The sequence below is a fragment of the Dryobates pubescens genome, chromosome 21, assembly GCF_014839835.1.
Source record: "Dryobates pubescens isolate bDryPub1 chromosome 21, bDryPub1.pri, whole genome shotgun sequence".
Lineage (NCBI taxonomy): Eukaryota > Metazoa > Chordata > Aves > Piciformes > Picidae > Dryobates > Dryobates pubescens.
The window spans coordinates 5690026-5717823 of NC_071632.1; the positions used below are offsets into that span (position 1 = coordinate 5690026).

General features: G+C 44.9%; 1 protein-coding gene across 3 annotated transcripts in view; it reads right to left on the bottom strand.

Moving 5' to 3' along the window:
* Positions 1-21795, bottom strand: part of LARP4B (La ribonucleoprotein 4B) — a 51840-nt gene extending 30045 nt beyond the window's left edge. For 2 of the 3 annotated variants that reach the window (XM_054171316.1, XM_054171313.1), the window contains exons 1-2: positions 21437-21795; positions 2496-2630 (exon numbers count right to left, since the gene is read on the bottom strand). In XM_054171316.1, the coding sequence (XP_054027291.1) occupies positions 2496-2576 (81 nt within the window). In that variant the 5' untranslated portion in view covers positions 2577-2630; positions 21437-21795. Of the gene's footprint in view, positions 1-2495; positions 2631-7907; positions 7948-21436 lie in introns of those variants that run through there. The other variant, XM_054171314.1, reaches the window with a different exon arrangement.
* Positions 21796-27798: the final 6003 nt, after the last annotated feature.

Genomic DNA, 27798 nt, shown 5'->3' on the forward strand with positions numbered 1-27798 from the left:
TGACCTTCTTAGCCACCTGGGCATACTACTGGCTCATGGTCAGACAGCTGTCAATCAGTACCTCCAGGTCCCTTTCTGTTTGGCACAGAGTGTATGCAATCTGTGTACTGGCCAGTGCTCCAAGCATTACATGCTACAGCAAAGTTTCCCTGAACTGTTACACAGCTTCCTGTCCTAAACCAGTAAATCTCATTTCTTCAGACTGACTCTCTTGATTCCATGAGGTTTATTCTTCAACGGTTGTAAAAGGACTTTTGAACAACATAACCCAGCAGCTCCAAGCCCAAGACATGCTTCTAAATTACCTCCTGTGAAAAATTTTAGGAAGTACCAGAAGTACATCTTCACAGAAACAGTGATTGGCCATTGGAATAGAATAGGCCAGGTTGGAAGAGACCTTCAAGATCATCGTGTCCAACCCATCAACTAATCCAACACCACCTAATCAACTAAACCATGGCACCAAGCACCCCATCAAGTCTCCTCCTGAATGTGCTGCCCAGGGAGGTGGTGGAGTCACCATCACTGGAAGTGTTTAAAAAGAGACTGGATGAAGCATTTGGTGCCATGGTTTAGTTGATTAGATGGTGTTGGGTGATAGGTTGGACTCTATGATCTCAAAGGTCTTTTCCAACCTGGTTAATTCTATTCTATTCTACCACTGAGTCCCATCTCAAGTTTCTTGACTTGCCAGCTGTTTTGCTTGTACTTAGAACTCATGATTGAACTTGAAAAGAAATTGCCAATCAGGATACCAAAAATAAAATCCAATGACAGGTCTGAGGAGGGTGTAGTGAGGTGGAGGTCAGTCTGTTCTCTCCAGTATCAGGTGATAGGATGAGAGGAGATGGGCATCAGAAATGTCTCTCCTTCCTATCACATTTTTGGAATTGTCTTGATGGTTTCAGTTTGCTAACTTCTTCCTGTATCCCATGAAGCTTTACCTCAAATTATAACCCTGTTACCAAAACCTGCAAGTGAAGTGCTGAAGCACTGGCACAACACACTCAAGCAAGCTGCCATCGTGGAAGGAACCAGCCTAGGAACACTGCTTTTGAACAAGCTTGTATTACCAATGATTCTTATACAACAAAATGACCTTTGGAAACTGTGCATACAAGTACCACACTGATACAATTTTTAAAAGCTTAATAAAGCTACAGTCTTACAGGAATAAAATATTCAAAGGAAAAGCTTTCACCTCAAAAGAATCAGTTAACTTGAAATGCAGCATTATATCACTACTGATGCACTCCAGGATATCCAAATTGCCATTATTGTCCTCTAGCAAGGAAAAAACCAGACACTTTCTGAAACTGAAAGAAATCCTTACTCTCTCCATATAAGCATGAAAGTACAGAAATTAAGACTCTGACCCAACTTTGCATGTAGCTTTATAAAAAACTGTAGTGTGCCAAGTTAAAAACTAGCATCAATGTAAAGACTGATCACAGCACTTTTAATACTAATGCACCTGTTGCAAGTACACTGACAGCTGCAAGCTTTTGAAGTGAATCTGCAGGAGTCTTACTCAAGCTTACACACTGGTCTCTTGGAATTAATGACTCAAGTACAAGGGGGGGAAGTCAGCAATGCTCAACTTTCAAAAGTATGGCACAAAAGTGGATCCAACATTTTCCCCTACTGTCAAATAAACAAAACTCACATCTGAGAAATGCAAAACAGCGAAGAGAACCCAGGACGAAGAAAAAAAGAGGAGGAAGGGGGAACAAAGGAAACCTCACAAGCTTGCTTAGCAAAGAAAAGCAGGAGTCTAGTGTTTTGCACAACACTGCTTGCTACAAGGGAAGTTGAAGCAGCAGGTATGTGCTGCTTAGCACAACACAGGCTAAGTGCCTAGCAGAACACACACAGAAACCAAACACTTCAAGATGCCCCAAGAGGAAACACTCCCTCCAACATACAGTTGATGATCAACAATGAAAATGAGTAGAGCTTATATCCAAATCAAGCATTCAGTCTTGAAGACAGATGTAGCATTTACTGCAATGTGTGTACACAGCCTGAGCTGCTGTAGGAGCTGCCAAAAGCATCCCATAAAGCGACTTCCCGGATCCTGCACAGGAGCACAGCAGCACAGTGCCACTTGGCAGAACTGACAGCAAAATTCCTGTTACAGAATGCAATTTCCTATTTGTGTGTCTTTGGACTTTCCAATTACAGACACGTGCCAAGTGCATTTCCCTCACATGTTTGTGGGTGAGCTAAAAGCTAGCTCAAGGTTGGTAGCAATTCCTGCGTGGTCTAAAAAGCCCTGAGCTTTGACTGTGTGCAGCCTGTTGTAACTCGCAGTTTATTTAGACCCCCTGATGTTCCCACTGGCTACCTTTAACAGCTCTGTTCTAGCATTTTATGCTGCAGTGCTATCAGCCAACTGCCTTCTAAAATGTTCCGAGACACAACTTGATGAAGACAGCTGACAAACTGTTTCGTGCACCCCTCGGACCAGGGTACTCTGCAGTTGTAATACTTACGAGATGAGAACCGTCTTTAACTTCTTGTACTTGCTGCACCTGCGGTTCAGCCACAACTTTAGTGTCCTGATCAGAAGTCATGAGCTGTCTGCTTTTTGACTGCTCAGAGAGAACTTCACTGGTCACCTTTGTAAGCTGTGGAAACAGGAAGACAAAAGATTCTGTCAGTGGTAGCTGAAATTCCTGAGAACTCACAGCCATTCCAGTCATGCCATGCCGGTTTAGACCAAAGGTCCAAAGAGCTTCCACACAACAGGGTCAGGATTATAGCTCAGAGAAAACCTTAAGGCAGAGGCAAGGATAAAGCAGGCCTGCAGACACACTCAGCTGCCAGCTGCTGCCTGCTCCAGGAGAGCAGATGGACACTTACCACAGCACGGGGCAGGGGAATTCCACTGGGAAAGTTTCCCTTGATTCTCACCTTAATTATTTGGATTGTTTTTCAAATCCTGACTTCATCCCACCTGGGAGATTTAACTTACTTAGAAGCATTTAGTCACAAACCAAAGTTTGTCTTCTACAACTACTCTGACAGTCACTTGCCCATTGTGGATTTTAAGAAACAAGTTACAACAGCTCTGCTGTATTAGTAATGCTCAGCAGGTTGTTCTGCTCCATCATCCTAAAATGTTATTTGATTAGACAAGTAGAAAACTGAGCAGAGTTTAACATCTGGACAGCAACTTTGCTTTGAAATTTGATGCTATTATTTAATACTGTTATTTCAAAAAAAAAAAAAACACCAACCCTGGGCTTCAGAAAGCAAGAAAAGCTCTTGTAAAGCCTGAAGTCTCAGAAGTAAATATTGGGGTGTAAAATCAGGATGAGGGGGTTTTTTTCCCCTTAAAGGACCCTGAGCAAAGTGTAACATGCTTTTTCAGTTACTTATTCACATGGAAATTGCAGTACTGCATCTGTAACACGAGAGACAGTTACTGCCTTCAGACTGGTGACACACCTACAGCCTCCTTTGAAACAGCAGCAAAGACCTGAAGCACAGGGAAGGTAACAGCATGAGTCCTTCCTTCAGCAGCCTAAGCTCCTTTCGGGGTATCACAAGCCCAAAGAGACTGGAAATAAAAAGCACTTCTTTCCCTCCATGGAACCTCCTCTAAGGTGCATTTGCAAATGGGCAAAAGCCTTCCATACACCTGATTGAACACCTGATTCAAAGACCACCAAGGTAAACTGGAAGCCTCACCTACAAACCAAGCCAAGTGTTTGCACTGGGAGGTTATGCAGCAAGTATTTTGCACATACAGTTGAAAAAACCGCACTGATATGCCCCCACAGGGGGATGTAGCTGCTTACTACTTAAGCTATGGATGTAAAGGCAGCTGAAAAACATGGATTTGAAACAAATACATTCACTGTGTCACTGCTGTGTTCCTGGAAGATTCTTTTCCACCCCCCTCAACACCCTGCCTGTCATCTTGGAACAGGAACTATTTAAGTAAGGCAGAAATTACACAAAACACCCAAAGAAACAACAACGGCAAACCCCCACACAAACAAAAAACCTCAACACCACAATCCCAAACAAATAAAAGACAAAGTAACAGAAACAGGTCTGCCCTTACATATGGTGGAGCACACACAGAACCTACACAGCAGCAAGTCTGGAATTCACTCAGGATGTTTCTGTTTCACAAAGCAAGGAAATCATCCTCAAGGTGAAGGCAATTTTTCCAAAGGGAGTATTAAACAGCTAGCCTCTGTGCTGGCTCAAAGCCAGGCATGGCAAGTTGCATGCCCAGTATCAATGTGGAAGGTGGCTAAGCTTCTTGGAGAATGCTTCTGTTTGTATTCTTTAAAGAAGTTTAGTTCAGCCTCTTAATATTTTGTTCTAGACTTCTTGCACATTGTGTTTGTTCAGCCTATGTAATCTCCACCACTGCTCAGAGTAACCTTGAGCATGCACATTAGTTCAGATTCACAAGGTGAAGTCTACTTCACAGTAAGATAGGTGTGTTGGTCTGCAACGACATTATCTACTCAGCCTTTTGATCCCCAAACCAGTGTCAAGGTACTTCCTTGCATCCCTTTGTGTCACCTGCTTCTCTCTCACATTTCCCTTCCCACATCAGACTGCCCCCAGTCATGCTGCAATCTCCTCAGTCCTCTGGTACGCACTGTTAGCAGCAATACTTCATACATCTACAGATTGTGGAAGGAAACCAGCTCAAATCATGTGAGCCCAGCAAACAGGAGTAAAGTTCCACTACATACATCCTTCAGAGCATTTGCTGACTGGCCACAAAGCACCAAGTATTCAGCTCAATCATTAATTTTAGTCCAGGGTAGACAAGTTGTTAACCAACTTGATAGATAACACATGACTGCAATGTACACGTTGCAACTTCAGATTTCTTGGGCAAGCCAGGGGCAATCAGAGCAGCAGCACAGCCTCCTTCTGCTTTTCAGAAGCCCTTCAGTTGAGATTACACAAGACTCTTATCAGAAGTCCTTTAGATGAGATTATGCAAGACGCCCAGGTCTAGATTGAAGCTCGAGGTAACTCTGTTTGGATTACTCAGGCTAAGAGCCACACTCTCAGTTACACAGATTTGCTGTGATAGACACCACACTAAATCCCCTCAACCTTGGGAACAAATTGTTTTTAATAACTACAATGCCAAACCCAAATATTTAAGTTGTCTTTTGATCATTAAGGATCAAACCAGCTCTCAAAACAAGTGAGAGGCTATTAGAATCTGTTTAAAGGGGATATTCAACCTGCCTTCTGAGTCCCAAGGTTTTGGGAATGAGCAGCTACTGCCTCTCTGAAAATGGGTAAGTCACGGGGAAAGACCTCAAATGCAGAGGAATTTCCTTTGCAGTCTTACCATTTTCTTCAGTTAGTACTGTCACACAGCTCTATGGCCCCAGCACATCGAGTGGGCAGGGTTGCACTGGAAAGTTAGGATCATCACCTCTTCCACTGCAGAGGTGCCACTCACCAGCATGTTAGAACAGAAAGCTTCCATGCAGGCTTCCATGCCTGTCAGGTCAGAGAAGAGTGTTTGTGGCAAAGGCAGTGAGAAACAGTAAAACCACCCATCATCACAAAATGTTAAAGGCTCTCCCCAGCATATGTTGTAGCATGTCTTTCATTAGTATTTACAGGCACTTTCATACAGAAGTTTATTCACTGGAACCAAAATCAGCATGTGGTGGCTAGGAACTACAACTGGAACCACAACTACACTAGAAACTACAGTCAGGACTGACAGTTGGGGAGTTCATCCTCTTTTGATGCCAGTTTAATAGTCAAATTAGTGAACAAGTGAAATGTGGCACATTTTATTGCTGCATTAAAATATCACTCCACTGATGAGTTAACCTGGCCACCACTTCAAAGGTTACACTGAACTGCTGATTGGGAAACCTCATTTTTGCTTAAGAACAGCTGCTGCAGTAAGGAAACACTAAGAAAAATAATGCAAGCCAGAAGACCCATTTGGGCTGGAGATAACAAAACCTATGGCAGAACACTGAGCTACAGCAGCAGGCTGAAATTCTTCTTCATTCAAGTTATTACAAAACCTAAACCCATGAGAAAAACCTTCAGAAGCCCACAGCCTCTTAAATAAGCTTTTAAGTACTTAATTTGTGGCAGAGACAGGATTTATGGCTGGTCACAGTCAACTGCAATTTATGAATTGATTCAGAAGTAGGCAGTTAGAATTTTGTAACGTTATGCACCATTTCAACCCTGCAAATGCAGCCAGAACATCTTTATTTTTCTTTCTGGCTTGCTACTTGGTAATTAGCCAAGTTCAACAATTGCACATATATTGTGTCAAGTGCAAAGTTGCTCCCAAGACATGCAAAGATTTACTTCCAGCCTACCTAACCCAAGAGAAGCTGCCTGGATTTCACTGAAGCTTATCAGAAGCAGTTTGAATTTGGTTTGTAAGCAGGTAAGAGATGTATGCCCCACAAGGTTAAAATACAGGTAAAAATCACCATGGCCCCCAAATGCCAACACACTGCTCAGCCTGCTGATAGGAGCTGCCAACAGGAGTCTTAACACAGTTGTTCTCTTCACAATAAGGAGGACTTGGGCAGGAACTCCTTACTCATCTGTACAGATCTGCCCCTGGGGGCACCTGGCCAGCAGTGGCTAATGTGAGGAGCTACATAAGAACACTCTCAGGAGGGACTGAGACCACCTGGGCTGAGCAGCATGCCTAACAGATCACTCTTTTCCCTCTACAACATCCACAACCACCTTCACCTTTCTGGGTTGTTTTGTTGGTGGTTGGTTTTGGATTGGTTTGGGTTGTTCTGATGGGGGGAGAATGCTGTTGTGTGGGTTTTTTTCCTTCTTTGAAGTTGACAATATGGTTCTTTACTGTCAGATATTTTCAAATGCAGTTTGTTATAAGAAATTCCATCACTTCAGAAGACAGCAGACACAAATCAGCAATGGTCCACAGGGTAACTCTACAGGTAAGCGTACACAACCACATGAGCACGTTTGTCTGGGTGCCAGGGCAAGCAGAGCTGGGACTGCTCTCATCCAAAAGCCACGTGTGTGTGCTACTGTGGTGTCAACATCAGGCTAACCTTTACCTAAGCCTGACCTAAAATGCAGTGTATCACAGCACCGGCAGAGTTAACGTTCAACCATCTGAAGGTATTTACACACACCCCGCATCCACAGACACCACAACCTTGCAAACAGCTCACAGACCTCTACCTGACTGTTACACAGCCGACAACATCCTAATTGCCCCTGGCAAGCCCCAAAAGCCTGCCACGAGGGTATCCCCCCACTCCCCTGCTTCCATCAGCACTCCTCTGTCGTTTTTCCCATTCCTGTCCAGCACTTTTCTGCTGTCTAGAGTTACAGGAGTATGAGCAGCAGTGAGCAGTCTCTCAGTTACACCAGTCAGAGAGATCTGTTATTTAAAAACATGCAAAACCCCAAACAATGCTCTAGGGCTGAGATCTTGCCTGCCAACTTTCAGCCCAGAGTAATCAGCCCTTAAAAAGAGATTTACAAATGCAAGTGCTGACAGCTAACTTTCACCCTGCAAACAGCAACACGCAACACAAAACAGCTCGCCGGAATAAAAGGTCTTTTCATTGCTCTTCCAGCAAGCACAAACAAAAACAGATGTGAGTTTGGCTTTCCTAGCAAACATTTTAGAAACTCTAAACACAGATCAAGATAAACTTTTCACAAGGCTAATACAGAAACACGCTTCCAGTAACATCAGAAAGACTCAAATGTTTTCAAAACAGAGGGGCACTGCTCAACTTAAGCCTCCTAACAAGGTTCCAGTTGCAGGCCAGCAATCCTTCCTCCTGTCAGAGATAACGGGCTTTCTCACCATCATTCCCCCCCCAATGCATCCACAAGGATCACAACACCCAGCAAAAGCAATCAGAGCTACCACTGACCTCGGCTTTGAAGTTTTAGCACCTGCTGAATACATCAGAGTTGATATGAGAAATAACAGGTGCTGCTTCCAAATGTATGCTATTCATGTAACACATTAACTCCAGTTTAAACAAAGTTTACTTTTCTTTAATACTTGCACAATTGTTTTCAATTCCCAAGGCACACTTCAAGAGTTAATAATGCCCTCAGCCCAGGTAGAGCTGCTAAGCCAGATAAAGGCTAAGCTTACAGACCACCATCAAGAAAACCTGACAAGCTCTAAAAGGCTGCAAGTTGCCCTTCATCTTAGTCTTATGAGCAGTGATAGGGGAACCACCTTGTAATTTTAATCAGATGGCTGTTTTAGAAGGCTTTCAAAAAGATCTCAGCTGTTAATGCAAGCCTTGAACTACAGTCCTGCTGCATGGGGCACAGGTTAGCCTTCTGCAGGTGAACAGCCCTACAAAGCTGTATCCTTCCAATACAGAAAGCCCAGGACAGAACTCAAAGCAGGAGACCAGTCTCTTTACAGAGCAGATGTGACAAGCAATCCAACTTTAAAAGGACGGCATTATTTCAAAGAAAATATCCTGTGAAGCAGTTACATTGCTGCAGTGGACAAAACAGCTGTGAATGAGAAATTGAACAATCCCCAAAATCCCATCTGCTGGTGGTGATCTCTGCAACATCATTGTGCCCACGTCAGTTGTAAACTCAGGATTACACAACAGCAATTAAGCTGACACGGCATAAATGTTTAGCGACAGTGTGTGTCTACAGAGGGACTGAACACGCTGCTACTTCAAAAGTCATCACAAGGCTCAGAGTTTTTTAACTGCTAATTAGCTAAGCAGTGGGAGCAAAAGTTGAAAATGGCACCTCTGCACCTTAGTGTGACCCCAACATTGCTGAGTCTGTCAGGTGGAGGATTCAAAAGGTGCATGCACCCAGCGTGCTTGCCATGGTGGCTGGAGCGTCCCGTTTCAGAATGCCCAAGAGCAGTCCTGTCTGATCTGTTTCAGTTTTCCTTCCTGCCAAGAAAAGCTGCTTGTGCCCAGGCAACCCCCAGAGCAGGACAAGCAGCAGGACACTTGGCAGGTACAAGGTATTTTATTCAAGAAGGACAGGGAACTGCTTGAAAGAGTCCAGCACAGAGCCACAAAGAAGATTAGGGGAGTGGAACATCTCCCTTATGAGGAAAGCCTGAGGGAGATGGGGCTCTTTAGCTTGAAGAAGTCTGAGAGATGACCTCATTCATGTTTATAAAGAGTGAGTGTCAAGAGGATGGAGTCAGGCTCTGCTTGGTGATGGCCAATGACAGCACAAGGGGCAATGGTGGAAGTTGAGATATATGAAGTTTCATGGAAAAATGAGGAAAAAAAAGTTTTCCCTGTGAGGGTGACAGAGCCCTGGAACAGGCTGCCCAGGGAGAGTGTAGAGTCTCCTTCTCTGGAGATATTCAAGACCTGCCTGGATGTGTTCCAGTGTGATCTGCTCTAAGTGATCCTGCTCTGGCAGGGGGGTTGGACTGGATGAGCTTCTGAGGTCCCTTGCAGCCCCTGGCATTCTGTGATTTTAAAATCCACATGGCAATCAGGTATGAACAAGAAATGCACTGTGTCAGAAACCCTCCCAAACCTGAAGCCTGTACGTTCCGAACCCTCAAGAGCAAACACCAGTGCAAGTGCTTTACAGTCACTGCTGCATCTGCTTCAAGTGCTCTTTAAAACAAACTGTTCCTTACAGGGTTGATAGCCTCCAAAACTGTCCTGCAACTCTATTTTTTATCTCTTCAAAGGTAGTCTCTCCTGTAAGACTGACTGAGATTTCAAGGGAAGCAGCAAACCTTGCTATTTAAAGGGAAGGCTGCATTTCCTTATTTAAAGATTTATGAAGCATTTCTGCACCAGGCTTCACAAGCAATTCGCATCTCCATCACTTACTGAGCTTTCTAACTCAAACACAAAGCCTCCTCACAGATCTGCATACCAGAACTGACCACTCTGCTAGTCTAGAAATTCAGATTGCTAATTAGTTGGCAGAAGATACCAAGCAGTAAGTCACTAAGCAAAGGCGACAGAACATGAAAGAAGCCCGACAGTGGCCAATGATAAGGACTCTGTGCAGGTGTATGAAAAACACTGCTAGTCAAGAGCAAGAAAAATGGGAAGGGGAGGAAGTTACAGCCTTACTCACCTGTCTCAGGCAGGAAGAAAACAGCTTAAAAGTACATAGCAGATAACAGGACGACCCCTACCAATAAATAATCCTCAGTATCTTTTCTGTCTAGCCTTTGATGCACTGTATTTGAAGTATATATACTTAAAATAAAACACCAAACCTTTTTACTATACTGAAAGGTCTCACACAATTTCTGCAGTCCTCTTGCAAACCAAGACAAATTTTACACCAGCTACTATCTGATGTGCCCCCAAACATCACTCAAAAAAATAGCCCAATAAGCCCGTGGCTCATCTCCTCCTCAGCCATGCAATGTATCAGATGTTTAATAGTATACAGCCTAAAAAATCTTACCATTTAAGAATACCAGTAGTAAATAATCCACCAGGAAGAATTTTTTTGTGCCTGGCAGAGCATCATGTGCCTTGCAGACAAGTATGATGGTGTTGTGAGCAGTTTGCAGGTCTGAAGCAGCGCTCTGGAGAACACACCATTAAGAAACCCAGCTCATTAACGAGCAGGGCTTGCACATCCATCACAAAGCCACAAGCTTGTTTTCCTCACTGGAAGTGGACTAGCAGCACACACCCTGCAGGTCAGCCATGAAGATGCACGTTTCATTTCTATTCAACTATGTCAGATACTCTTCTATCAGATGATTTCAGAAAGTACCAAACTGCTCATGCAAGCAGCCCCCTCACTGTCCCATTTGTGCCTTATCTCAGCAAACCCTCCCATGGCAGAGTTAAAGCTGTCAGCAGCTCGGCCAAGCCATGACAATTCTGAAATGGGAAGTGAGATGCTGACTTCATACAACACATCTATGATCACAGACTTTCACAACTACATCCTCTCTTGAAAAGCTGTTTCATCTAGCTGAATGTAGAGGCCCAAACTCTATGTTCATTACCAAGGCCTACAAAAAGCAGAAACCATCTCACACTGGAGGGAAAAGATCTTTAATCTTCCTCAGTGAAGAGACCAGGAATTTGCCACTTAGGCATGTGTCTCAAAGCAAGATTTTCCACTACAAGACTCCATCACAGGCCATCTGTCAGGTTCATGAGCATTTGACCTCCTCCCTGCCTCTCAGCTGTGATGTCTCTTTTTACTTGTCTGAGACAGAAAACCATCATCTTCAAGAACAGAATTGGAATAAATCTGAACAACCCTCCTTTTCTACAAACAGACAGAACTACACAGGAAGTTGCCTGTACACATAGTTTGAGTAGTAGAGAAACCTGAGTTGAACACCTGATGCCACTAATCCATCCTTCCTGTTCTCTAGGAAGCCACCCAGGGTACTGCAAACCACGTACTGCAGTTCGGAGTGAAACTCAGCAGGTCAAGTCCACATCACTGATGCTGCTCCTATTACTCTTACCTACAAAATCCCACAGGTAGTTCCTACTACAAGTGAGATTGAAAAAAAAAGGCAAGCAGGCAAACCAAGAAGACAGCAACATACCTGCAGGACTTTCACAGGAGAAATCCCAGCAGATTGCCTGTACTGAATTAAGGAGTAAAAGAACAGGTCAATGCAAGCCACTTCTCTTATGTGAAAAACAACCAACCACAAAACCAATCAAGCCTGAACATGGGGCTAAAATGCTTCAAATTACCTACAGAAGGTTAAGCCTGGAGTTCCAGACCCCACACTGCACAGCATTTTGGATCTGTTTCTGTTTTCAAGCTGTGTAATAAAGAACACATTCGTTAAATGAGCCTGACTGCAGGAGGCGGCTAACTTTTCATGGCACCCTCTAAAACCAGTCAGCCTCAAGAGTGGCCAAATATCCACAATAAATAAAAACCTCAAGCTTATGCCTAGAATGGATTAGCTGAACCTGTAGAATGATGGAAACTCCCTCCTGCCACAAGATTAAAAAACCAAAGAAAATCATGGGCTCTTTAAAACAGATGTTTTTCCTGAGAGCAAAAGCTGCACAGCCATCCACCTGCTGTTAAGTTACCTGTGGCACTTGACTAAGCTACAAGGCAACAGTGCTTGCACAGTGTCCAGGGCAGGGGGATTCTGATCTGCAAATACAAGTCACAGCTGAGGAAATGCAGGTAGAAGTGTTGGTAATTATACTAATATACATCATGGTAACTGCTCCACAAATATTAACTTGGGACTCGTTAAGGGGGGATCTTTAACAGGCTAATTGCATTTTGCTCTGTAAATTCAAAGCTTCTCAGATATCTTTACGCCTACAAACTAAGTGGGAGAATATTCCAGGCTTTTAATGTAACACCAATATTTAATGGCAAATACTCTGATGCAGAAATTATTGTTTTTACTTAATGTAAATACAGGAAAGCATCATAAAAATCCCTTCCTGAAATGCAGCACCAGCAAATGCCAGACCTCCACTACCATCATCCACGCTGGTTGTCTGCACTGAGGTCACATGAATTAACAACAATTAACTAAAAGCAGTAAACTGAGTTGGAAAGAAAATTAAAGCTTACCCTGGAGTGGACAGGGCAGGAGCTGAGACCTTTTAGTGCTAATTACCACAGATTTCATCAAATATTGTTCACTTCTGGGCTATTTTTGAATAGGCACTTTGAGAGCATTAGATGGTAAGCTCCTAACTCTGATTTATTTTAAATGAGGCCAACTTGAAAAATTTCCACCTACCTTCAGCCTCTACTGCTTCTTCCCACCACATGAAGAGATGAACATGGCTATCAGAAAAAGCCACCTGAAAGACTTGTCAAATATTGCTCTTATAAACCATAGCTCTTCATTTTGACACATATCTTATTGCCAGCAGGTGAGGCTACTCTGGCACTCCGGATACTAAGTCTGTCTCATTCTATCATATCTTCTCTGAACTCATGGAGACAGGAGGAATTATTATGCAAGGTGTTATTCCTTGTATAATAAGACATTTCCCTTGTTTCCCTTCCTTCCCCACACAGCTGGCTTGCTCTCACTTAACCAAGGAGGGGGGAGTTCAAGTTTGCTTTTCTTTAAGTATCTATTGAAGTGAAGTCAAAGAGATTAATCTTCATATTCCACTGTTGAAGGAAGCAACAATTAAGTATGCCAAGTGCTGAGTCAGAGCAGTAAAGTTTAGAGAAACTGGTGCACTTTCACCACAAGAGGCAGTTTTCATTCTAAGACTGAAACTGATTCCTGACCTGGAATGAAAGCTAGGAAAGGTCCTGATCTTCCCTGGCCGACGGACCCACCAGCATCTTCATGTGCCCGCCTCACAGCAGGTGGGCATGTCATTGTATTGTTTCACAGCTGCAAGCACTGCAATGTGCTACTGGCTGCCTGAAATGCTTAAAACCAAGAAGCAGCAACTGATGGGCTCTTTGGCCTTTCCAAATTTGTCCAAGAAACACTTCCGTTCTCCAAAGTTCAAACACATACAAAGTAGCAGCAGCTTCAGCACTTAATTAGAGGGCCCAAGGTAAATGCTGTGTGTGAAGAATGTCAGTTTAGCAATGCTGGGAACAACAAACTTCCTTGTTTCAATTACTGACTGTTCCTCCTCCTGATTTACCAACGTGATCCTTAAGCCTTCCGCATACTTCACTACCCTGCAGCCAGCAAAAGGGCAGCGCACGCTCACCGCACCACCTGGGACTGCCCAGATCTGCTGGGCACAGCTTTCCGGACAACGCCTGCAGAAAAACTCCGGAATTGGCAGAAGAGGATGTGGTGATGCAGGATTTTATGATGAGGGACAGGACTGAAAACATCACTTGAAGCTCCAAGGCTAATATTTAAGGTAGTTCCACGGGTGAGGTTGGAAGACTGATGCTCTTTAACAGGTCTCACACAGAATCACCAAGGTAGGAAGATGATCTTTGAGGTCTCAAGTCCAACCTGTCACCCAAGACCTCATGACTAGACCATTGCACCAAGTGCCACATCCAGTCCCCTCTTGAACACCTCCAGGGATGGCGACTCCACCACCTCCCTGGGCAGCCCATTCCAATGATGAACGACTCTCTCGGTGAGGAACTTTCTCCTCACCTCGAGCCTAAACTTCCCCTGGCACAGCTTGAGACTGTGTCATCTTGTTCTGGTGCTGGTTGCCTGGGAGAAGAGACCAACTCCCTCCTGGCTACAACCACCCTTCAGGTAGTTGTAGACAGCAATGAGGTCTCCCCTGAGCCTCCTCTTCTCCAGGCTAAACAATCCCAGCTCCCTCAGCCTCTCCTCATAGGGCTTGTGCTCAAGGCCTCTCCCCAGCCTTGCTGCCCTTCTCTGGATACATTCAAGAGTCTCAATGTCCTGTTTAAACTGAGGGGCCCAGAACTGGACACAGGACTCAAGGTGTGGCCTAACCAGTGCAGAGTACAGGGGCACAACGACTTCCCTGCTCCTGCTGGCCACACTATTCTTGATGCACCATCATAGAACACTGTTACTAGACGGATTGCACGTTTCAAGTCTGCAATCAGAACTGTGCTTAAACAAGAGATCAGAAACTGCATTAGGAACTTCTATGACACAGTATTTTTAGTGCCTTGAATTATTCTTTAGGGCACACACAGAGCTTCAAAGCTGATATGCTAAGTTCTTTATCATCACATTCTCAGACCACACAATGAATGTCTGATTCTGTGAAGCAAGAACCTTGCACCAAGGATCTCAAATTCAAATGCAGGTGGAACTCAGTGTGGAAAAGATTTGATGCAGCCTGATGGGACAGCTGTTAGTGTTCCTAGAATACATCTTCTGTCAGAACAGGTCTGAGAAAAGTGAGAGAGAAAAGGGTCTGCACCTGTGTAGGGTCCAGGTGAGAGGCATATACAGAAAGATGTTGGTAATTGCCAGGATAAGTGAAAAGGCACAATGAGGAGTTTTCTTCCAACACAAAGCTGTACAATAAGCCTTCAGTATGTAACATGAATTTTAGTAAACAGTTGTTCTGCAAAACAAATATCCCAGGATTAATTCCCCTCAGGCTTTCAGGTCCAGATATTTTTCAGCTGACCTAAAAAGCATGTATTCACCTAAAACACTGCTGGTTTAAGTTTTCAAACGCGTTCAGGACCAAACCTAAAGTGAAATTAAACTACTGAAACAAGAACTTTAAGGCTGTGTAATAAGAAAAGGAAGTTAATGTTTTTGCCAGTGATTATTTCATTAACCTCTTTGTCAAAAATAGAATTTAACCCAAATAATCCAGTCATTTCAGTACTACTTCCTCTTTTGAAAACTCATCACCCTCCATTCCAAGCTTCACCAAAACCAGAAGCAACTCCTGCTTACTTTTAAAAGACTCCATGAAAGGCCATCACCTCCTGGGTGTACAGTGCACAGTTAGAGCACCCCACCTTTTAAGAGTATCACTGCAATCAAAACTACTGGTAATTCAGGTTTTGACTCACTGTTAAAGGATGAACTGTTCCAATAGTTCAGCTTTGATTTGAGGACAACAACTCTTCTTGCACGCCACAACTGGGCACAGATCCTCCTGAAAGTTTCACTGATTCCTTGAATCCAGGCAGTTAAAATACATAGTTAATTAGCAAACAGAGTATTATAAACATGACAAAATAGACCATAGACTAAGCTGCAGTGTGTTCATTTAAGTGTCCCACTCCCTTTTAGACATCTACCACAAGGCAGGGACACAAACCCCAAGATCTTGGAGACACGCCAGCCCAGACAATATTTTGCCTAACTGCTTTAAACAGCAACATGTTGACCATTTTCTCTTCCTATCTGTCAGGCAGCAACAAATTGAATGGGAATGAAACTCCATGATAAGACTCCAAATTCTGCACATATGGGCAGCTCAGCACTTCAAAGGAGCCATGCCCCAATGCTTTCTTCCCTTTTGCTCTGCTTTTCTAATTTGTAGAACAAGAGTAAGAAAACATTAAGATACATCAAAGCGTTTGAGCATGAGCCTTCAGAGGCAGGGTATGAAAAAGCAAGCTACTTTGGACATTGGCCTGTTGATTCATCAGTTCCTTGTTTGAACAACAGGCAGAGTCAGACTCTGCTGTGGGGCAACCTGCAACAGCCCATGTAAAAATATGCTTATGGATACTGACACTGACCAAAGCCAAAACCATGAAGCTGCCGAGAGACATCACTGTAAAGCTGTTCAAACATTTCATTACGTCTCTGACAAGTGAGACGGATCAAACAGGGAAATATTTTTTTCCTCACCATAATTACTATTTAACTAATATTTTGCTCCTCAGAACTCCCTGTCAGATCACTGGCATCCTGTGATTACAAAATAAGTTAAGAGAATGTTACAATAAGTTATAAAATGTTACATCCCTCCAGAAACGCAGAGAAACACCAAAGGAGTAGACCTAAAAGTTTTGGAAGCAAGTTTGCAACTCCATTATGAAAACAGAGAGAAGCCTGCCTTATGAATGCCATCAATAAGGTATTAGTATTCATTTCTGTTGCTTATTTCTGCTTATTTCCAGAAGCTATCAAGGAGGGGCCAGTATGAAGTTGATGGAGAATTTATCTAAGCAAAGGGAAAATACTGTTCTGATGCTTGTGCAAGAAAACACTGTGAAAATCAAGCAATACAGTCTTCAGACTTGCATAAAGCACAGCATAAGCATTAGGTAAAATAGATCTACAACTACACCCCTGAACAAGTCCCACATGAACTACTGATAGAATCTGGAGGTGTAATTTCCAAACTCTATGGTCAGTGTCAGTCTATTTTCAAGACAAAAGTGATACAGGTGTTTTAGGAAGGAGTCCCTTAGAGAAAAGCAATTCTGGGTCTAACTCATCACAAGCTACCATGCTGCTTCTATCTAGCTACACACACAAGAGGTCTGAAACTAGAAGTGGTGTATAGCTGCTACCACCCTAAGCACACATACATAGAACTCAAGATACCCAGGATCTTAAGCTGGCCACAGAGGCAGCCACCAACAAAGCTTTACTACAGGACATGCTCTGGAGACACCAGCTCCTTACATGCCAACAGCCTCATGCCAATAACAAGAGAGCTGCTGGAAGTGCAGAGGCGGCAATCCGTAGAGCTTATGAACCAACGATTCCTTTTGTATTACATCATTCAACTACCCATTAAGGAGCTGGACTGACAGGATCCCGAATATGCATAGCCCAGCCCTCCATGGTAAACGAGTGTTAGAAAAGATTAAGGCTCAAAGAAATTGGTGATTCATCAGGGCGTCAAAACAGCGCTTCCCCAATTCCCTGCAATGTTCTAGGCCAAGCAGCAAACCACATATTAGTAACCCCTGCCAGACTTCCAATTTTGGAGTTAATTGCTGTTCCTGAAACACATACCCAGACACAGAATACCTGCAGCAGCACACATCACAGAACAAATGCTGTCATGGCTATCCCAGATCACACAATTATGCTGTGGTGCAGTCACGCTTAAATTAAGCACTCCACAGCACCTCTGTTATCTGCAGGTACTACTCTGTGGCACCTGCTCCCAACAGAGGGGGACACACCTCCCTTTAGAATCAGCACACAGCAGCAACACACAAAGCATGCTTATGTGACAGGTCAATGGAAAAAACAGGACTGTAAAGCCTTGGCTCCATCACGTCACCAAACCTTGAGAAATACCAGCTATTACTTTGTGGAACTTGGCTAAGAAATGACTTGGTGGCACAGAAATCAACTTCTTGTCTCCCATTCCCAACATATTCCTCCAACCTGAATTTTTACCATGTGCCAATCAAAGGCCACAAGTCCTTAAAGAAACAGATCCTTGGAATCGCAATGAGTCTTCTTCAGTTATCCAGCAACAAATTACTTTTATTGTCCAAGTGAAGTATCCTAGGTTTAGAGCCAAAGAAAGTGCTCCAGAGATATTCTATTATGGTGTTTGACTGTTCTGACACCCTAGCTTGCCTTCAGTTTGCTACAGAGGAGCTGTAGCACAGGAAAGGAAAACAGAGTGTCCCCAAAGAAGTAGCTTACAACTCTACTTTTTAGCTGGGAAAGAAGGGCTGTGTGTGCAGGTTTTCTTTTCTGAGGTATCACATAAGACTAGCACTCTTTCAAAGGTTGACTTTTCTATCACTTTCCCCTCCCTAGTTTACTGACTAGCTTACAAGGTGAAATCCACTTGTCTGTATCTTGTTTTATATGGACTATTAGTTTTAGCATGCATTTGCCTTGCTTTGGGAACAACCTTAAACACCTCTCCAGGGCCTGTACTACAGGAGTAACTTTTCATCTCATCTTCACAGTCCTCCACATACTATTGCCTTTCAAAACTGCAGGGGGAGGAGATAATTTTCTTCCTCACAACGTCCTGTTTTGTAACATCCTTCCTTTCCTACTCATACCTGCGTGTCCATTCCGAATGCAAATACTCTTGTTAGTCTACTATCACAGATTACATACAGGAATGAATGCAGCCAAAGATTATTTTCTACAATTATTTCTAAGAGTTACACAAACTTCTTGCCTGAACATGCCATTTTGCTAGTAAATGCTTACAGGAACATAACACTATCTAACCCACATTTTGGACAATGCTTTGTGCCATAGAGCAGCTCCTCACGCGTGCATGTATGCACAGGTACAAAAATTCAATCACACTCCCCAAGACTGATACCCCCCCAGATTTGAAATTACATTCCTAAGCTTTCTTCATGTGGCCTTTTTTTGTTTAGCTCTGTGCCAGTGACAGCTTTCTTCACTCTTTCTGCCACTGCATTTGTTAGCTACCTCTACAGCCACCTTTGCCCCTTCCTTCACCGAGCACCTCCAAGACAAGAATGGCTGCTCTTGGAGATCAATAAGGCTGCTGCCCTTGCCAAACCCACACAAGAAAAGATAAGCCAAGTGCTCTACATGCTTAATTGTGTACCTTACCTGTTAATTTACAAGAATGTGAATGTTTGATGAATACATGCAGACACCACTGCATTAAACATCAGTAGCACTGAAGTCGCCCAGTTTAAAAAAAATTAAACTGATGAAACCCATCTATACCTAATTACTTTGTTCTTTATGGCTTTCTTGCTACCTTTCAGCTGTCACCTTAGATTTGTCATGCACAATGGCCAGAAACATGCCTCTTCCGTGTCCAGCATGTGCATTTGGTGAGGCAGTGTAATAAATATTTAACAAAGAGTTTATATTACCACGCCAATTAAGCCCACAACTGATTTAAAGCCAAAGCCATTGCCAGATACGAGACTTAAAGCGACAGATCTCCACAGAACACACAGATTAGACATACCTGACAGCATTCATTCTGCACTTCAGTCAAATAAACCAAGTATTTCATGTCACTCTACTCAGGGAAAACAGAGACACAAGTTACATACATGGTTGGTCCATGTCTCAAAAAGAAGCAAAAAAACCCACACCCCACAAGCCAAAACAAAACAAACAAAAATCCCAAAGCCCCCCCAACTGCCTCCAGTTCTTTATCTTCCATGGTCATACTGAAGCAAGATATTTCAGTGCCAGTCACATAACTAAACAATATATATGTATGTATCAGCACCTTTCTATGGGTATATCTACATTAAAGCAAGGCATAAAAGCAGCCAAGGCAGAACAGGCCTGTGCAGACATCTTTACTCCCTTAAGGTGTTTGTGTGCAAACACTTGAAAAACAGAAGGAGTTGCAAGGGAAACAATTCAGTCTAACCCAGAACACTGCATGCACTGAACAACCCAATTATATACCATGAAAATATACAGTCACTTATTTAGGAACATTCAAGAGGTCTGATGTTTTCTATTCATTCATTTATGCAATCCTTTTATTTCAGTTTAATTTCCCCCCCCCCCCAAATATAACAGGAATTTAACCTAAGAGTAATTTTGGCTTCCCTATAAACAGTTTCTACACATGAACAGCACCATACCTAGAAAAACCACAATCTTCTACAGATATCACATATAAAATATGTAATGTTTTCTGGGTGTATTCTAGCAGGCCTCATCCTCATTTCCTCCCCCCATTCACCTTCCACAAAAACTGAATGAAAACCAAAAATGATGTATGGTCTTCCAATAGCTAGAGTGAGTGAGCTGATTGGCTCCATCTCTCCAGAGCTGACTTGAAGAAATGCTTACAAGTCAGCAGCAAAAAAGTGAAAGTTCAGCTGATAAAAACAGCTCCCAGATCAGAATCAAAACCCTTGAGTTGTGAAATCCCAGCAAGTTTTAAAAAAAGAACACAACATGCTTTGACCTTTGAAAATGTATCCAATCTGTGAAAGTTTGGCACACAACTTAAACCATATTAAAGGTTAAAGCCTTTTGATGGAGATCCTGAGGCGGTACTTAAGACTCCTATTCCAGTTTTACTAAGGATTCCGACTGAAGCCAAGAAAATTAGGCCAGAGACAATATGTGGGATTGGAAGATGGAATTCCCATGGTTTTACCCTAACCGTGACTCAAGTTTAAACAGTGGTTTTGGAATTTGCTCTCTCTGTGGCCACAGGCAAGTCTTAACCACTTTGCCTCAATTCCCTTACCTGCAGAACAAAAATAATTATACTTATCTGCCACACAGGGATCTTGTACAACACTGTTTGGCAAGCACACATCTGTTTAAACTGTGGACAAAGCTACGTAGTAATTTTGAGCATCTGCAGAAACCAAAACTAAGAGTGAAAACAACTCAGCTGAAGCAGCTAGTGAAGGCCTAATGACAGCAGAATCCTAGGGGCAAAACACCGTTTGTGTGGTGGCTGCTTTTGCAACTATTGCTTCACAACCCGCGAGCACAGCCGGCCTGCTAGCTCCTGCACAATCAATTCACCTATTGAGGACACAGCTCTCATGAAAAGTCAGCGCTGCCCTGCATCTGCCTTGAGCTATGAGCTGGTACCGCCTGCCGCTTACTCCTGCCGTGCTCTTCAAGAGAGGGGTCACTGCCAAGGGTGGGCAGCCATAAAGTTCTACAAAGCCGGTGCTTCAGCCATGCCCTTACACTCCTCATCCCTCTCCCGCTGCCTCCAAAAGCGCGCTCACCCGCTGCCCACGGAAACGTTCGGCAACGCAGAATCAACATAGAGGGCAAAGCTCACTCGGCCGCTGCCCGGCTACCGTTCGGGGCCGGGGCAGCAAGCGTTGCTCGGTGAGGCCGCAGTGCGGGAGCGGCCCCGGCGGCCGAGCCCGGCGACTCGCCCTACCCCCCGCCACCATCAAGGCCCCGAGCCGGGATCCCTCCTCCTCCCTCCTACCTCTCCCCCGGGAACCGCCTCGGGTGGGAAGATGGCGGCTCCGGCCGCCTCTCCGGTGCGAGAAGGGTGGCGGAACAGGGGGAGTGTCTCTTCTTCCTCAGATCCGCCATTCCCCCTCACACCGGGAGATGGGGTGGGGGAAGGGAGAGCGGCCCGAGAAGGCGCTACCGCCGGGAGGACGCAGGGCCTGGGAAGCCCCTCGCACTCACCTGTCACCAGCAGCAGCAGCCGCCGCCCTCGGGCTGGGCCTCGACGATAAGACGGGCAGACACGAAAGGAAGGGGGTCGCCGCTGGCGCCGGGGCCTCTCGCTCCTGTCGGGTTTTTCGCTAGCGCCGGGGCCTCTCGCTGCGCCGCCGCCGCCGCCGGGGCCTCGCCACCGCCGGATACCAGGAGGAGGAAAGCGGAGAGCGGGGCGGGGGCCGGGAGGAGGAGCAGGCGGCGGCAGCACAGCGGGGAGGGGGAGGGGGGCGCGGAGGAGGAGAAGGAGACGGCGGCGGCGGCTTCGGGGCCCGCAACGTCTCCGAGCCGAGACTCAACCACCCGCTCGCATGAGAGACCCGCTTCCGGCTCCCGGCGGAAGTCCCTCCTCCGCCGGCGGAAGGGATTGGCCTGCGACGCCGCGCGGAGCGGCGCGCTCAGCCGGCACCAGTGCCCACGGATTGGCGGAGTGGGCCGCGCGCGCGGCGTGACGCGGGGCAGCACGTGACACACTTGACGTCAGCCGCTCTGAATGAGCGCGCGGAGGCGGGCCGGTGCCGCTGCCCTCTGGAGCCGTTTTATCTCCTCGCGCTTGCCGTACCCCTGCCGGCGCGGGGGGGCCGGGCTGGTCCCTGCAGTTAGAGCCCTACCGGGCGGCACTACCCTGACACGCCCCAGCACCTCCCGACTCGGCGGGTGTCTTGTGGCGGGGGCAGCTGTGCTGCCTTCCTAGGAAGCCCCGACAGACCGCCACTAGGGCGTTTCGTGGAGCGCGGCCCGTTCCGCACGGCAGGCGCTCGGGGAGCGTTTCCCTTTAAAGCCGAGAAGGGACAGAATTAGTCTTAACAGCCCGTCCTGGGGGCAGCAGCCCGCGGCGGCGAGGCCGGGCGGGGAACCTTAGCAATGCTGTCCCTAATCGAGGAGCCTAAGTCTGTCAGCACTCTCAGCTCTTCGCGCTGCCATAGGGCATATTGCCGCCTTCCGAAACGCTGTCACAACGCTGTGTCCTCTGTCTTCTCGGCCTTGGTTTGCCAAGTTGGGGAACACAGTATCTCTTCAGTTTTAATAAGTTCCGGTGAATTCCATGAGATTCAAGGGTTCTTGTGTTTGACGAAAGAAAAGGCAAATGGAAAATGTGGTTTCTTCTCAGGACTTAAATGTTAGAAAGGATCATCTTCCAGGACTGCTCAGTTCTCAGCTTGCCTTCAGCCTCAACAGTGGCAAAACAACATCACCTTAGAACTAACCAGCAGTAAATAGTTACCTGCATTTTGTTACCTTTGCATCGGAGGAATTAATCCAGATAGGGCCTTCTGGGTCCTGTTTTTAATCCTTACTGATAAAAGAGTCATTTTCCTGCCTTCAGCGTATCTGCTAGAAATTCCCATAGAGAAAACACTGCAATTAACCTAGAAGACTTATTCTGAGGACACACATTATTCTTTGGAACTGTTATGGAAGTGGCTGTATTGTTCCAGGTCCCTAGCTAGTAGAGGCAATAAAGCACATCACAGTGCCTGAAATGAGGTCAGGTCTTAGCAGATGTGAAGCTTCTCTGTTCATCCAAGGGGAGTGTTTCTCAGCATTCTTGGGTAGGATGAGTGCTTCTGTGAGCACAGGTAGTGTTTTCCATGGTTAAGTTCAGTTTTCCAGAACTTACAAGGAAGAAACCCTGAACAAAAGAAGGTGACTAGGATCAGGAAAAGGAATAAAACTTGAAGCATAGATATTCAGAAGGACAGAAGACACCTCAAGCAGTGCAGGAAGTGTAACTGATCCTAATGCTATAGAAGTGTTATCCATGGTTACACGTGTCACTCTAGATACGATGGAGCTATGGTTTTTATTTCCTTCATGAGTTTTATTGTGTTTCAGAAACAGCCAAACTTGAGTATCTTTTCCAGAAAGTAACAGGAGTTTCCTATGTGCCTGAGCCACTTCTCACCATGGGAGATGTAGAACTTGGTCACTGAATGTGTCTGGTTTTTAATGGCACACTGCTGAGATGAAAGAGATTTTACCTTTTTCCTTGGTCTGCTGGTAGCTGAGGAATGTGTGCACAGACATGAGTAAAATCTTACCCATGGACAGTGGATAGTGTGTGGCAGTAGAAAGCTACTCCTGGTTCTGCAGCTCAGAAGCAACAGTCTGGAGAGAGATTGTGTCTCTGAAGGAGCAGTGTCCACAAGCAGTACAAGTGCTAGTCCACAAAAATGAAGCAAAATTAGACCCACTAATTGGGCACTAGGTAAGTTACTTCTCAATCTATTTGTGATGCTGTTAAAGTTTTGCAAGGTTTTTAAGTGTTTGTGTTTTGGGTTTTTTTTAATCAGGATTCTTGGCTCACCGAAAAGGAGTGAGGTGTTTGGGTTATGTAAGAAGGGAGCTCCATACAAAGTGGAGCTACAAAAATACAGTGTTCCTGGAAGCTAAACCTAGAATGAAGCAGACAGAAACTCAAAGCCTGACAAATCACTGTGTGTACTGGAATGCTTGGCCTTTGCAGTCTTTATGATTTTCTCCAAATATAGTATTTCCTTCCTCACAAGAGGATTAACTGATTGAAGTTTGTGAAGCACTTGAGTAACATGGTAAAAGCTGTCACTGGAACAGGACTAGATTGCTGCTTTGTAAGAAAGGTTATATTCAGAGATACCTTTTTCTTCCTGTTTCACTCTGAGGCTGAGGGAGCTGGGGTTGATTAGCCTGGAGAAGAGGAGGCTCAGGGGAGACCTTACTGCTGTCTATGATTACCTGAAGGGAGGTTGTAGCCAGATGGGGGTTGGTCTCTTCTCCCAGGCACCCAGCACAAGAGGACACAGTCTCAAGCTGTGCCAGAGGAGGTTTAGGCTGGATGTTAGGAAGAAATTCTTCCCAGAAAGAGAGATTGGCCATTGGAGTGTGCTGCCCAGGGAGGTGGTGGAGTCACCATCCCTGGAAGTGTTTAAAAAGAGACTGAGTGAGGCACTTGGTGCCATGGGTTAGTTGATTAGATGGTGTTGGACTTGATGATCTCGAAGGTCTTTTCCAACCTGGTTAATTCTGTGATTCTGTATTTAAACACACTGTAGTAGCTGCATTCTGAAAATCCTTGATCTTGCAGATCTATGGATAAGGCTTCATGAATCACCAGTATTTATGAATTGCTGACCTGGAACACTTCCCAGAGCCCACAAACCACTCGGTACTTTGCAGCTGGTGAGCTCTTATGAGCCAAGGAATATTTTACAATCCATGATGCTGTTACCCAACTTTGCAGGAACAGAGGGATCTTTTCAAACGTGAGATGCTGAGTGATAGCACACAACAGACTATTCCTGTCATAAAGCTGCAACTTAAATAGAATCCAGTAATCATCCTACGTTGCTCTGATTTGATGAGTAGCATTTTAAATGTCTCTTATTTCTGCATCAGTGTCTTTTGTAGGTCACAAGTAAGTAGTTGACTGTCTGTGTACCAGACAGTTCCTGTTCCAAGTAGACTACCTCCTCAACAGGCAAAGCAGACACAGACAACTAAATAGTGCTTCCAAAGGGAGGGGAAAATACGAGAGATTAAGTGACCTGCCAAAAGATTATACATGATATCTAGATCTGAGTCTCAGCTGCTTGTAGAATCCTATAGTTCTGTGAGCTGTTCAGGCTTCCTTTTGTAGCTAAATAAGAATTAATGGTCAAGTAACCTGATGAAAGTCCATTACCGATCACAGAGATTTATGATCCCTGTTACTCATGTATCTCTAAGTGTAGGAGTGTTCCAGGTTCAGATGAGGTATGTTCCAGTGTAACTTTTCTTCTGATTTGATTTTTAATGGCATAACTTTCATTTTTCCCAATTAAGTGTAGATGTGTAATACAGAGTATTCAGTCCTGATAAAAATAGATGGGATCATTTGGATCTGTTTCTTTTCCAGCTGAAGAATCATTGCTATTGGTAACAAACCTTGTAAAGTGCTACTGTGAAACTAGTTCAAAAACACCCAGGCTTGGCAAGTTTTTCCCTCTAGCCCTGTTCCTTCAGCAAGGTGGGGTTCCTTTCTTTATTCCATGCCTTATTCTCCATGCTAAGTCTCTGTCATGCTTTATCAGAGTACATGGCTCCAAAGAGGTGGAAAGAATGTTCACTGTTTGATTAGTGTTATGTAGCTCACGCCTGGCTAATGGAATCACCTAGGCTGAGAAACACAAGTTTAAAACATCCACAAGTTAAGCAGGGCCAGGCACTTGGTGTTGATGGATTAACTCTGGAGCTGAAGCTCAGCTGATGCCCAGAATGCCCAACAGTTTTTGCTTCTCATGAAAGGAACAAGGGCATCTGAGCCATCTGTGAGAGAATGAGTGTCTGTAGCACCAGGGTTTTCAGCCCAGTGCATCAAGATAAGCCCAAACTGAACCAGACAGATGAAAGTACATCTGTCTGGGTGTGCCAAGCTGAAAGCAGTGGGGATGTGTGTGCCAGACTTTGGGAGTGGACTGACCTGTGAATGGAGCAGAGGAACCCCCCACGAATGATGACTGCTACAGACCACAACCTGCTGCCATGTGTTAGACATGTAAGCTGGGTTGGGCTGGGTTGGGCCAGGACAGAGCTTATGTTCTTCACAGTAGCTAGTGTGGGGCTGTGGATTTGTGCTGGAAGCAGTGCTGACAACACAGAGGTGTGTCAGTTGCTGCTGAGCAGCACTTACAAATGTCAAGGCCTTTTCTGCTCCACATGCTGCTTGGCCAGCGAGTAGGCTGGGGGTGCACAAGAATTTGGGAGGGGACACAGCTATGGCAGCTGACCCCAGTGCACCAAAGGGATATTCCATACCATAGGATGTTGTGCTCAGCATGTAAAGCTGGGGGGAAAAGAAGGAAAGAGTATGTTTGGAGTGATGGCGTTTGTCATCCCAAGTCACTATTACACCTGGTGGACCTCTGCTTTCCTGGAGATGGCTGAACACCTGCCTGCCAGGGGGGATTCCTTGTTTTACTTTGCTTGCACCTGTGGCTTTTACTTTAACTATTAAACTGTCTTTATCTCAACCCATGAGCTATCCCACTTTTAGTCTTCCAATTCTCTTCCCCCATCTCATTGGAGGAGGAGTGAGCAAGTGGCTGTGTGACATAGGTATACTTAGGTCAGTGAGGAAATCACTATGCACCTCCAGGTACACATAAAGACAGTATCATTTATGCAGAGGTATTGGGCAATACCAATTCCAACTTTCCCTTCAGAGAGGAAATAGAAATCTCTTTAAAAAGCAAACTCAGTTTATACTCTAGGAGGCATGAATACTAAGCTCCAGCTGGCTGTTTACTGAGCTAAATGCAACATGGAAAATTCAGTGTGTCAGAGACATAACACAGCTATTCCCTCCTGGTGGCAGGCAGCCAGGAGTGCTGTTACTGGCCTGGTCAGCTAACACTGACTTGGGACACAGATATTAATTCTTTTGGTATTACTATAGGTGGGTAAAATCTACAGGAGAGCTACCTAGCAGTGAAAAATACCTGTTTCTACTGTTTCTTCTCCCTGTTTGGCTAGATCAGGTCTCAGCTAGGTCTGTGGGGCTGGAAGCATATCTGGTAGCTTCTGTAGGCTGTGCAGGTGGTTCAGTGTGTGCTAGACAAATATGTGCCTCAGAAAATACTCTGCCTGACTGCCTGGCAAAGGCCAGTGCCTTTTAGCTGAAGGATGAGCCCAGGTGAGACAAATGCAGGATGACCTATGCATCTAAGAGACATTTTCTTCACCATCAGCTTTCTGGCACAGCAGCAAAGTGTTTACCTCCAGCATTCTGTGCTGTGTCTGGAGAGAGGAGAGCTCTCAGAGTACAGTACATTTGAATAGGTCATGAACTATACAAATGCATCTGACTCCTGATTTTCAATACACTGTGATTTGTAAAAGCTTAATGCTCCCTTTAATGCCTTTTACACTTCTAGCACCTCTTCTCCTGTATGTTGCACAGTGGCAGCACATTCTGGTGTCTGCTGCAACATGGATAATGCTTCTGGCTTTCCTCAAAATGAGTAATAAGTAGGGAGTATTCTGCAGAGATCAATTTCATTTTTTTAAATGGATGGTTAAAGTGATCTTGTGTCTGAGGAAGCATGTGCTTAGAGCTGTGAAATGAGTTGGGTGAGAGTGTGCAGGGAGGACTGTGGAAGGTCATAGTAGGTGATGCCCTGAGATGGCACAGCAGGACTGATGTTCCCAGAAAATGCAGAGAAATTCTGGCTGAGAAGCCAGTAGAAAACCTGCATGTTGGTACAGGGCCCAGCCTGGAGGCTGGATCACAGGCAGGCACCTAAACCAAGAGGAACTGAGGCAAAATGGATGAATGTGACCTGCCTCACTATATAGATCACCAGGGAAAGAAAGGC